Raw genomic sequence first — 13581 nt, 5'->3', positions numbered from 1 at the left:
TCTGCATCAAATTTTCTTCCAAGTGGACTCCTGGGAATCTGGCCTTGGGGGTCGTCCAGCCATCCCTTCACCACGGGCTCCTGGGTCTGTGCCTCCAGTTCCCACATCACTAGAACAGAGCCCGCCCCCACCAGGCATCCCCACCCCCGGGAGTCCCTGGCCCAGAGCGTTGACACGCAGTGCAGAATCCACGGGATCTCCTGGGAAGATGGAGAAGGGCGATTACATCGCACACAGCGCAGTTGCACTAAGACGTCCTCCCTGCCTCTTCTCCCCCAGTCCATCTTGCTTTGTGCAGGGTCAGCAGTAGAAAGGTTTCTGCCCCTCCTTCACTCAGCATTCAGCCTCAGCGGCTCCTCTCTCCTCCTTAGGTCGAGCCATTCATCTCTGTTTTCCAGGCCCCATTTCTGGGGTACCTAAGGGTGCTCAGTGGAACATGGGGGTTCCGGGCAACACCCGGGTGTCTGTGTGACTTTCCTGGGCCTGTCATTGTCTCACTGGACCCCCTGCTCTTGCCTTAAGCTGTTTATTTCTTGCAGATATTTACAATGTATACCCCAAGAAGGACTTTTTTATTAGAATTCTTTTTTTTTTTTCTGTGTAGCATGTGGCATATGGGATCTTAGTTTCCAGATCAGGGATCAAACCTAGGCCCTCTTCATTAGGAGTGCAGAGTTTTAGCCTTTGGGCCACCAGGGAAATCCCTGCACAAAGAATTTTAATAAAGGGAAAATAACTGCCCACTTCTGCACTGGTCATGCTGAGTATTTACTCTTATGGCCTCCTCCACTGACTTTCAGATATCTTTGTTGTATTGAGTGGATATCTCAAATCCCTCACATGTATCCCATGAGGGCTGAAATTATTTTCAGAATGGCAGTGTGCAATCTAAAGGAAATAGACAATAATAAATGGCATTTGCTGAGGACCTGCTCTACACTTAAGGGTTTATACATACATCATCTGATTTATACCAGCATAATATTTATTTTGGGCTTTCCCAGTGGCTCAAATGGTAAAGAATCTGCCTGCAATGTGGGAGGCCTGGGTTGGATCCCTGGATTGCGAAGATCCCCTGGAGGAGGGTGTGGCAACCCATTCTGATATTCTTGCTTTGGAGAAGCCCATGGACAGAGGAGCCTGGTGGGCTACAGTTTACAGGGTCACAAAGAGTCGGACACGACTGAGGGACTAAGCACAGCACAGCATAGCAACATTTATTTGGGGCTTCCCAGGCGGCACTAGTGGTAAAGAACCTGCCTGCCGGTGCAAGAGATGCAAGAGATTCAGGTTCGATCCCTGGGTCAGGAAGATCCCCTGGAGAAGGAAATGGTAACCCACTCCAGTATCCTTGCCTGGAGAATCCCATGGACAGAGGAACCTGGCAGGCTACAATCCATGGGGTCGCAAAGAGTCAGACACGACTGAGGCAACTTTGCACGCACGCATGCAATATTCATTTTACCTTCACTTCCAAAGTGCATTATTGAAAAGAACAGCTCCCTACAAATCTGAAGCAGCAAGATGCCCCTGGACACCGAACCCTAAGCAGTTGTGTGAAAGAGCTTCCTTAGAAGGCCCTGTTGCCTCCATGCTGAGGGGCCGTGGGTGCTTTCATGAAAGAGGGTGACTCATCATTTCAAATGGGGTGAGTCCCTTACTAAGCGTAGGAACTGCATGAATTCCTTTACTTTCTTCAGCCTCAGTCTTCCTTTTATGTACAAAAGGGAAGTGTTAGTCTCTCAGTCCTGTTGGACTTTTTGCAGTGCCGTGGACTCTAACCCGCCAGACTCTTCTGTCCATGGAGTTTTCCAGGCCACAGTGCTGGCGTGGGTTGCCCTTCTCCTCTCCAGTGGATCTTTCCGACCCAGGGATTAGACAAGGGTCTCCCACGCTGCAGGCAGATTCTTCAGCATCTGAGCCACCAGGGACGCCCTTTACAGATGAATACTTGGCTGTGTTGGGTATTAGTTGCAGCACTCATGATCTTTAGTTGCTACAGTTGGGATCTTAGTTCCTTGACCAGGAATCAAACCCAGGCCCTGCTTTGGGAGTGTGGAGTCTTCGCCGCTGGGCCAGCAGGGCAGTCCCCAGCCTTGGTCACAGTAGTACCTGTCTTGGCCGTTGCCTTGTGAATTGGATGAGAAAGCACGTGGAAAGCAATTCTGGCATCTATCCTCAATAAAATGGCCCTTCCCTCCCTCTCTTGCCGCTTTGTCTGCATTCCCCGCCGCCACCCCCATTACACAGAGAAGTGACCATCCTGAGGAGCGGTGGCCCAGGGGATGAGCTACAGCACCTGCCCGTGGGCTGCACTCTCCTGCCAGCACCCACATGTGGCCGTTGCTGCCCCCTGAGGCCGGGGCAAGGGCTCAGCCCATGATTGAGTGGTTTTTGGATTCGAACAGCCTCTTCCTTCTGCCTCTGTCCAGGCAGGAGGCTTGGGTGAAGCCACACCAGGTCCAAAGCTTCGCCCTCCCTCCTGGGACGACAGAGGGCCTCAGGCCTGAGCCCATGCAGGGCCCTGGACGCACCCGCCACCAGCAGCCGCCTTGCTCTCATCCCTGTCCTCGAAAAGCTGCACTGCCCCTCCCTGACTCTGCCCAAACTGCCCCCACGTGAGATCTCCAAAGACAGCATTCTTGAGCAGTTCCCACCATGGTTAGATGTTTTAAAGGACAAATATGGAGGTGCTGGGAGAGGTTTCTCTTACAAAGTTAAATGCTTCTGAAATGGTCCGAATATTAGTTTCACATTCACTAGATGGTTCTGTAAGTGATTTTAAAGCCAGCATTTGGCTTCGTCTATATTTCGCATTTTAAATTCTCCTAGTAGATCTATATTTTCAATTTCTACTATGAAGTTAATGGAACATTGGTAGCCATTTCAGGTTGATTTTGATCCGTTTTCATTGGCATCCCTCGTATAGTCTGCTGCCAACCTAAAACATTGTGGAGCTAATTAGGATTTTGTTCAAAATGGTAGAGGAAGGCTTAACAGATCCTTACATACAAGCTCACAGTGTGAACATGACATATTATCAAAATATGCGTATGCTTGGGAAAAAAATGATTCATATTGAATGGCTGCAATTCTCTCAGTAGTTTGGAGACTCTTAGCAGGGTGGTGTTAGAAGTAAGTATGTGATGTTTCTGGAATCAGTTAAGGTCGTGAGCATGTTTAAACATTGATTTATCTTAAATGTTTTTGCAGAAATACCAAGTAAAGCCTATCCCCCTAGAAGAGGCTGTTAAATTGATCCAGATTGCCGAGAGGGCACGGCAAGGGCGCCTGAGAGCCATGTTCATGAAGCAGATCTACCTGCAGGAATACAGAGCCAAGCAAGCCAGGTTACTCGGTGATAAAGTGGCGGATGTGAGCGCCGCTGCGCTGAGAATCCAGAAGGTGTGACCATGGGGGACAAGGTGGAGATGCAGCCCGGGGGTGGGGCTGAGCGCCAGAACTCATCGTTCCCAAGTCCCACCTCTAGCAGAAGAGCGGCAGTGACAGAGTTAGTCACTCAGTCGTGTCCAGCTCTTTGCAGCCCCACAGACTGTAGCCCACCAGGCTCCTCTGTCCATGGAATTCTCCAGCCAAGAATACTGGAGTCGGTTGCTATTTCCTCCTCCAAGGGATCTTCCTCACTCAGGGATCGAACCCAGGTCTCCTGCATTGCAGGCAAATTGTTTACCGTCTGAGCCACCAGAGAAGCCTTTAGTAGAATTGGACTAAATTCCAGAAAAGACTGTTTTTATCCTGGGGAAACTGTTAAGCATGCTTGGTTATGTTTTTTTCAAATTGCATTATAAATAGGTCTGAAACTCAGGACCTTTTATTGATGTATTTTTAAAAACCATCTATAACTTTCGGAGGCAGTATTGCTATACAAGTCCTCACTGCATTTTTAAAACTGCATTTACACACAGACATGTGATTATAGAAGGGAGCAGGGTTAACACCTAGGAGCTTACAGAAGCGTGTACCATTCACGTACGCTTCAGGGAACACCATCGATGACCACACGTGGATGCTCCTTTCAGGAGCCCTGGAAATTTCCTTGCCTTTGTCAGATGACCCTCTTGATTTGTACTCCCATCTTTTTTCAAATTGTGACTGAGGTTGCTCATGGAAAAATGAAGAAAACTGCAGCTCAATACAAATGAGAATTAGATTGGCAAGAAAGTGAGTATAAGGACATAAAGGGGAGCCAGAAGCTCAGAGCTCTTGTCCCCAGTTGTGTTTGAATGGGAATTGGGAGGGGGCTGAGGAGAGGCGGAAAAAGACTACTTTCTTTCAAGTTTCTGTGGGGACATGCAGTCTTTTTTAATTTACTTTATTGAAATATAGTTGATCTACAATGTTTTGTTAATTTTTACTGTACAGCAAAGTGATTCAGTTGTGTGTGTGTTTGTATACATATGTGTGTGTGTGTGTATACTTTTTATTATTTTCCATTATGGTTTATCAGAGGGGGGTGAATATGCTTTCCTGTGGTCTACAGTAGGAGCTTGTATCCATCCTGTATATGAAACTGGTACTGATGAGCCTATTTGCAGAGTAGGAGCAGAGACGCAGACACAGAGAGTGGGCTTGGGGACGCAGTGGGAGGGAGAGGGCGGGGACATTTGAGAGTGTGGCACTGACTCGTGTACACTTGTTCAGTTGCTCAGTCGTGTCCGACTCTGTGTGACCCTGTGGACTGTAGCCCGCCAGGCTCCTCTGTCCGTGGGGTTTCCCAGACAAGAGTACTGGAGTGGGGTGCCATTTCCTTCTCCCATGTATGTAACCCTATGTGTAAAATAGTAGGAAGTCGCTCTATAACACAGGGAGCTCAGCCCACTGCTCTGTGACGACCTAGAGGGGTGGGATGTGGGAGGGAGGGCCAGAGAAAGGGGATACAGGGATACATGCGGCTGATGGACGTTGTTGTATGGCAGAAACCAGCACAACATTGTAAATCAGTTATCCTCCAATTGAAAATTTTAAAAAGACAGTAAAAAATAATAGTAGCTGCCTCTCCCACCAGCTCCCACTCCTTTTTTTCCAGCCCCACTTGGCAGCTGAATGTCTGTCCTCTATGGGGTTTGAAGTTTCTGGGGTATGGGATATGGGATATGGGATACACATCTGAGTTCAGAACTTGAGTTGTACAATTCTTGGATGTTACTTGGTAATATTTCTCCACGGTACAGTGGAAATCTTGTAAAACCGTGAAGTACCACCCTCAGATTTAGTCCCAATCGTGCAATCAAGGAGTTTCTCTTAAAGAAATACAGGTACAGGAATCTCACCATAAAAAAAACCACTATAGACTATCTCTTTATGTTCTCCAGATTTGTGGAGATACATTTGCCATGTCACCCTGTGTAACTTTGCGATGTATGACATCATGGTTAGATATATATATAGTGCATTTCATTATGATGGCCACAGTAATTGGTCACACTTAACACACCCATCACCTCGCATGAACGCCGTTTTTTCTTATACTGAGAGCATTTAAGGTCTACTCCCCTAGCAGCTTGCAGGTATAAGATGCAGTATTGTTCACTGTAGTCACCATACCGTACATTCTGCATTCCCAGAACTTGTTCACTTTGTAACTGGTCCTTTGACCACCTTCACCTGTCTCCCTCACCTGCCCAACCCCTGGCAGCCACAAAAACTACTCTGTTTCTCTACACTCCGTGTTTTTAGATTACACATGTAAGTGAAACCGTAAATTGCTTGTCTTCTTACAACTTATTTCTCTTAGCGTCATGCCCTTAAAATTCATCCATGTTGTCGCAAATGAGAACTTCCTTCTCTTCGTGGCTTCACTGTATGTACATACCAGGGTTTCTTTATATACTCGTCCATCAGCAGGCGAGTTGTCTCTGTGTCTTGGCTATTGTGAATGGTGCTGTGGTGAACATTGGTGTGCATGTATCTCTTCAAGTTAGTGTTTTCCTTTTCTTCCGACAAATACTCAGGAGTGGAATTTCTGGAGCACACAGCAGTTCTATTTCTAATTTTTTGAGCACTCTGCTTACTGCTTTCCATAGCGGCTGTACCCAGTTCCATGCCCACCAACCGTACTGGAAGCTTCCCTTATCTTCACATCCTCTCTGACACTTGTTATCTCTTGTTTTTTCGATAACATCCATCCTAACAGGTGTGAGGCTGTCACTGGGTCAGCAGTGGGCTCTGCAGTTGCTACCAGCGTCTTGGATAAGGGTGGATCCTCTTTTGTCCCTGGGTGGACAGAACTGCCTTAGTCCTCCTTGTTTAATAGGGGATATTGGGACAAGGTTCTTCATCAGGGCCCACAACTGGGTCCTCAGACAGTGGACAGTGGCATAGGCCACTTCTGTGATTCATTTAAAAATGTCACTGTGATCAGAGAAGGAAAAGCACTCCATCAGCACAGACACGTGGGCAACTTGAGTGCATCATCATGCGTCGTTTGGCGTGTGCGGGTTGTGTGGGAGAAACGGCATGACCGTGTTTGATTTATCTTTACGTATTAAACAAGCAAGCATTTCTTTGTCTTTAGGTTTGGCGAGGTTTCCATCAGTGCAAGAGAACCGAAAGACAGAGACGAGAGGAGATGATATTTCTGGGGATGGTAAGTTTTCTTAGAGACAAGACCAGCATCTGGTTCTCTTAAAGACCAAGGAATCTGTACGACCCGTGTCCCCCTCAGGGAGCGTTTGACAAAAGAAAGGAAAGCAACATACATGACCGGTGACTTAAGAGAATGGAATCCTGTGTATCATCTAGAAGCCTCCCTGGGGAGGGAAGGGGTTCTGGAGACACAGGATCATGTCTGTTTAGACGTCTGTTGGAGTATGTGGGCTGCTCTGAAGCGGGGACAAGCTGTGAGCTGCTCACCAGTGTCAGCTGTGGCCTCCACTCTGTTAATGTCTGTTAGTACTCATGACCAGGAGAATGGACTTGTCCCAATATAACTGCCTTCTCCTGAGTGATCTCCATGAAATGAAGTGAAGTGAAAGTCCACTCAGTCATGTCTGACTCTTTGCGACCCCAGGGACTGTAGCCCGCCAGGCTCCTCAGTCTATGGGGATTCTCCAGGCAAGAGTACTGCAGTCAGTTGCCATGCCCTCCTCCAGGGCATCTGATGATTACTGAATCAAGAGTTGAACAGATATGCTGCTAAGTCACTTCAGTCATGTCCGACTGTATGCGACCCCATAGACGGCAGCCCACCAGGCTCCCCCATCCCTGGGATTCTCCAGGCAAAAACACTGGAGTGGGTTGCCATTTCCTTCTGCAGTATGTGAAAGTGAAAAGTGAAAGTGAAGTCGCTCAGTCGTGTTCAACTCTTAGCGACCCCACGGACTGCAGCCCACCAGGCTCCTCCATCCGTGGGATTTTCCATACAAGAGTACTGGAGTGGGGTGCCATTGCTTCGGGTTACATGTGCTTTAATTTGCTTCCTGGGGGTCCCAGAGGCTGCTCTCCAGGTGGAGGCGCTAGGCTGGGCTCTCCTGCAGCGGGCCACAAATTACCACAGATTTAGCAGCTTCAACAGCACAAACCTGTTCCCTCAGTCTCTGTGGGTCAGGGGTCTGGGCTTGGCTGAGTCCTTTGCTCAAGGGCTCATAGGCGGCAGTCTGGGTGTTGGCTGGGGATGGAGTCTCACCTGAGGTTCAACGGGGAAAGAAACAGTGCCCGAGCTTGTGTGGTTGTGGGCCAGATTCAGTTCCTGGTGGGCTGCCAGGCTGAATGCCTCAGTTTTTTCCTAGTTGTTAGCTGGAAGTGGCCCCCAGCCCCTTGCCATGTGGACTGTCCACATGGCAGCTTGGTGGGGTGGGGAGCTGCGTACAGCCCCATGCGAGGATCATGAAAGTGGTGTGCATCGGCTTTGCCCTGACAGTGAAAGTGAAAGTTGCTCAGTTGTGTCCAGCTCTTTGTGACCCCATGGACTATACAGTCCATGGAATTTTCCAGGCCAGAATACTGGAGTGGGTAGCCTTTCCCTTCTCCGGGGGATCTTCCAACCCCAGGTCTCCCACATTGCAGGTGGATTCTTTACCAACTAAGCCACAAGGGAAGCCCAAGAATACTGGAGTGGGTAGCCTATCCCTTCTCCAGCGGGTCTTCCCCACCCCGGAATTGAACCAGGGTCTCCTGCATTGGAGGCGGATTATTTACCAACTGAGCTATGAGGGAAGCTTTGCCCTAGTCTGATGGTAATCAGGGAGTTGTAGGGTCCACTCTGTGTTTTTTAAAACAAAAGTGATGAAAGTCATGGAGCAATGGCCTGAGTGTGGGACCAAATGCTACTTTTTCTATATACGATAATGTCACTGGTAAGATCTTTCCGTTTACTTTAAATCCTAAAACCTCAGAAAATGTAAGCAGTCTCATCTTTGGTTGATTGCAGAACCCACTCCGTGCTCTTGCATCACTTTTTTCATGATCTGTCTAAATGCCAGGTGATGCGATAAATCATTTCAGAATAGCATGCATTTTGCTCTCGGAGAAGGAAATGTCAGCCCACTCCAGTATTCTTGCCTGGAGAATCCTATGGACAGAGGAGCCTGGTGGGCTACAGTTCATAGGATCGCACAGAGTCGGACTGAAATGACTCAGCACGCACACACGTTTTCCTCTGCCCCACATCCTGACTGCTCCACCAGTTTGGCCCAATGCATCATCTGTTGTCAGCACAGGATGGAAAACAGGCGTTATTTTGCTTGAGGGAGGGATTCACCACCGTGGTGCCAACACCTGGAAGAGTATCTTTCCCTGGTGAAGGGGCGTGTGCTCACTGCACCTGTGTTCAGATTTCAGTTGTGGTGTCTAACCTTTACTGTCTCAAAGAATATGGTGACTCATCCCAGAGGGGTATGTGATTCAAGAAGTACCCTGATTTGATCACCTGCATTCTTGATTTCTCTTTCATCTTTGATTTTCAAAAACGAGTCGACATTTCTGTGGGGGACTGAGGGCCCCTGGGATCACAGCTCCTCTTCCGTTTCTTAGTTGGTGGGGCACTGCGAGCATCACACTGGTGAGTCACTGCCAGCTGTTACAGATCTTTATGATTTTAAGGCGGTGCTGGGTGGAATATTATTCAGCCATTAAAAGAGGGGAATCTTGATACACGCTACGACAGGGATGAACTCTGAGGGTGTTAGGCTAAGTGAAACAGGCCAGTCACAAAAAGACAAATGCTGCATGCTTCCATCTTTATAGGGGACCTAAAGTTGTCAGACCCATAGAAACGGGAACCACCCATCCACAAGGGTGGATGCCAGGGGCATGGTGGAGGGAAGCCAGCAGTTGTTCAATGGGTATAAATTTTTAGTTTGGAAAATAAAAAAGTCTCTCCGAATCTATTGCACAGCAACATGAATATACTCAACACTGCTGAATGGTTTACTTACAAATGGTAAAGGTAACACATTTTATGTTTCGTGTTTTTCACCACAGTTAAAAATTTTTTTTAGCTCACTGAGACATTGAAATGTATACTGAAATGGTTTTATATGAATCATGACTGTTGTATTAATACATGTCAAAAAACTACACGTTAAAAATTTAATGAGACACTGTATTTCCTTGAATCTAAGATTTCATTCATTATAGGATACATCATGATGGAAAGTGAAAGAAAATGTTTGGGCAAATAAAACACCTCCCTTTTTGTAATACGTATATCCCTAATTTCAGATATGTTAAACCATGAAAAATGTATAGCTTAGAACTGGTAACAGAGGCAAGTTTTATCAGTCTTATTGGGGAGGGAGGTTTTTTCAAGTTATAATTATATTGGAAGAGTTAATATTGTTAAACGACCGTACTCTCTCTCTCTTCAGTTGCTAAGCTGTGTCCAACTCTTGCGACCCCATGGACTGTAGCCCACCAGGCTCCTCTGTCCATGGGATCCTCCAGGCAAGAATAGTGGCATGGGTTGCCGTTTCCTTCTCCAGCGACCGTACTACACAGGCAGGTTATGGACCTGGTGTGAACGCTGTACACTCAGTTGCTTCAGTCCAGTCTGACTCTTTGTGACCCTATGGACTGCAGTCTGCCAGGCTCCTCAGTCCATGAGATTCTCCAGGCAAGAATACTGGAGCTGGTTGCCATGCCCTCCTCAGATTCAGTGTTCAGTTCAGTTCAGTCACTCAGTCATGTCCGACTCTTTGCGACCCCATGAATCGCAGCACGCCCAGGCCTCCCTGTCCATCACCAACTCCCGGAGTTCACTCAGACTCACGTCCATCGAGTCGGTGATGCCATCCAGCCATCTCATCCTCTGTCGTCCCCTTCTCCTCCTGCCCCCAATCCCTCCCAGCATCAGAGTCTTTTCCAATGAGTCAACTCTTCGCGTGAGGTGGCCAAAGTACTGGAGTTTCAGCTTCAGCATCATTCCTTCCAAAGAAGTCCCAGGGCTGATCTCCTTCAGAATGGACTGGTTGGATCTCCTTGCAGTCCAAGGGGCTCTCAGGAGTCTTCTTCAACACCACAGTTCAAAAGCATCAATTCTTTGGCGCTCAGCTTTCTTCACAGTCCAACTCTTACATCCATACATGACCACAGGAAAAACCATAGCCTTGACTAGACGGACCTTTGCTGTGTAATCCCTATCAAATTACCAATGGCATTTTTCATAGAACTAGGACAAAAGTTTTTTTAATTTGTATGGGATCACAGAAGACCTTAAATAACCAAAGCAATCTTGAGAAGGAAAAACAGAGCTAGAGGTATCAGACTTCCTGATTTCAGACTATACTACAAAGCTACTATAATCACAACAGTATGGTACTGGCACAAAAAAAGACACATAAGTCAACAGAACAGGATAGAAAGCCAGAAAGAAACCCATTAATTGACCACGGTCAATTAATCTATGACAAGGAGGCAAGAGTATAAATGGAGAAAAGACAGTCTCTTCAATAAGTAGTGCTGAAAAAACTGGACAGCTACATGTAAAGAATGAAATTAGAACATTCAAAATATCTGCCTACCAGTGCAGGACACACAGAGGACGTGGGTTCAATCGCTGGGTTAGGAAGATCTCCTAAAGAAGGAAATGGCAACCTGCTCCAGTATTCTTGCCTGGAGAATCCTTTGGACAGAGGAGCCTGGCGGGCTACAGTCCATGGGGTTGCAGAGAGTCAGACACCGCTGAAGCAACTGAGCGCCCACATACTAACACCATATACAAAAATAAGCTCAAAATGGATTAAAGACTGAAATGTAAAATCAAGTTATAATTACTGATAAGAGTGTGATGAGGTGTTTATTCTCATACACGGTGAGTTAAACTGATTCAGCTTTTCTGAAAGAGGCAACACGGTCATGAAAATACATCCTTTCTTCCAGTTCTATTTCTATCTTAAGTAAATCATCAGAAATAAAGGTTTATGTGCATAGACATTTCCTACAGTGTTGTTTTTATTAACGAAAAATTGGAAATAATCCTAGTGTTCTAGAGTAGGGATGGAGTTAAATGATTTATGGCGGACTTACATTAAAGTAATGATATGCCACCATTAACAAAATGTTTATGACTTATTTCTGATGTGAAAATGCTCAGAGTGAAAATACAGGATTTAGAATTACACATATAATATGAGTTAAACTAAATATGTAACGTATATCTATGCACACAAAAAAGAAAGTTTAAGTCATGCTCCTCCTAAATGTCAGGACTTTGAAAGTTTTTTGTTTTGATTGTATTTTCCAAACTGTTTAAATTTTACTGCATTAACTGGGAAAAGACACATATTTAAAAATAAAAGCAAATGGCCAAAGAATATTATCAAATTTTTCTTTTCAGATCTCTGAATTGTTTGATATATATACATAGGTGGACAGGTAATGGTACAAAATTATTTCTCTGTTCCACTCATTAGAGAAACACAGATAAGAGATGTACTGATAAAAACAGTGGTTGTCTCCAATTTTCTACTTCAAAAATTAAGCTAGCAGTCAGAAGATTCAATCTAAGATAATCTAAGTTTAACATGAAATTTTATATAAGAAGCACTTTTGACTTAACCATTTCCATTTAATTTAATTCAGCCAACATTTACTAAAAACCTACGTGTAGTATACCAGAAACTTAGAGAATGGCCAAATGCTATTTTTCCATGGTAAAGTCTTAATGGCTTACACTGATACCAAATAAAGATAGAATTGCTTGTTTTTCATTGTGATTTTTCTGTTTTACTTTGCCGTTTATATTTGCTCAGCTTACATAAAATAAGTCTGTTTTAATTTTTCAGCGATACAGGGTTTGGGCAGTGGAAACAGGACCGCTTGTCTGTTTCGTATTACATGTGGCTTTCTCCAGTTTGCTTTTCCTCCAAGCATGTCTTGTCTTGGTGTTACGTGTTCTATGAAATTGTACACCATTGAGAAATGTATGGATCCAATTTTTAAAAGAATGGTATCTTCTGTTGGCTGGCTGATAACCATAAAAATCCATTACCCCAAATCCTAGGAATGTTTTCAATTAAGTCTATTTTCCACTATATCACTAATTAAGATAGTGTCTACTCATTTTAAAATTTCATTTTTCCATTATTTTATTTTGTTTTGTCAATATATAAACTGTTGCCTTCTCTGATTAAAACAGTGTTTATATCTTTGTGGGAAGCCTGGCATATTTCCAGGGGTGACTATTTAGTAACTGAATCCAGAATTAGAGCAAAAGACATCATTATGTCCTTAGTTCCTGACCAAATGTTGCCTTTACCATTGCCATATAAATTATTTTTTGATATTGCCATTTAAAATATTTATATTCTAAAATCTACAAAGGAAAATAAATAGCACTCTAAAAATTCATGTGCAGTTATTTTAATTGGCAGAGCCAATGGAGTGGATCAAGGAGGAAACTTAATGAATGTAATACATTTTCTTCCGTGGATCCCTTTGAAATAATGTGTCCTACTGCCATGACCATGGTGTATTTTATGTTACCCTGAAGCTATCAATGTTTGCATTATAATAAAGAACACTAGGGGACACTTATTATAGAGGAGGAACTGACACTTCGAAATACATCAGCTAAATCCTCAGAACACCATAAAACCCTGCTCATTTTCAAATTCTAACATGAAACAAGCTACATTATAGATGATTTTTTGGTCAATAAATTGGACGTCTTTCTTATTAACAAATCCCCAGGTAGGAGTTTGGGAGACCAGTGAATGCTCCGGAAAGGCAGCTCTCTCCAGGGGCTCCCCTTGGTCCCCCGTCCTCAACCTCAGGCTCCTTTTTGAGAACTGCTGTCAGAGCCAAAATGAACCGAGAACCAAAATGAAATGGTCTTTACGATCACACTTGGATTTCAACCCCAAACCACAGTATCCAGCTTGGTTCTGTGCCGTATTCATCATGTTTGGCTCCAAATGACCTTTGGTTGTTTTCTAGATGTAAATGTACTAAAACACAGATTTGCTCTGATATACAGGGGTTTGTTTTGCTTTTTTTGTTGTTCAGTTGCTAAGTCACATCCAACTCTTTGCAACCCCACGGACTGCAGCACACCAGGCTTCCCTGTCCTCCACTTTCTCCCAGAGTTTGCTCAAACTCATGCCCATTGAGTCAGTGATGCCA

The 13581-nt window shown here is 45.1% G+C and overlaps 1 protein-coding gene across 1 annotated transcript in view; it reads left to right on the top strand.

Moving 5' to 3' along the window:
* The window catches only part of IQCA1 (IQ motif containing with AAA domain 1), a 187889-nt gene that overhangs the window by 15502 nt on the left and 158806 nt on the right, over nt 1–13581 (top strand). Inside the window, exons 4-5 of the mRNA XM_010862043.1 lie at nt 3214–3405; nt 6536–6607. Coding sequence (XP_010860345.1) covers nt 3214–3405; nt 6536–6607 — 264 coding nt within the window. The remainder of the gene's footprint in view (nt 1–3213; nt 3406–6535; nt 6608–13581) is intronic.

This window comes from Bison bison, unplaced genomic scaffold (assembly GCF_000754665.1).
Source record: "Bison bison bison isolate TAMUID 2011002044 unplaced genomic scaffold, Bison_UMD1.0 scf7180017864475, whole genome shotgun sequence".
Classification (NCBI taxonomy): domain Eukaryota; kingdom Metazoa; phylum Chordata; class Mammalia; order Artiodactyla; family Bovidae; genus Bison; species Bison bison.
The sequence above is the reverse complement of the archived record's forward strand: the minus strand, read 5'-3'. Positions and strand labels throughout refer to the sequence as shown.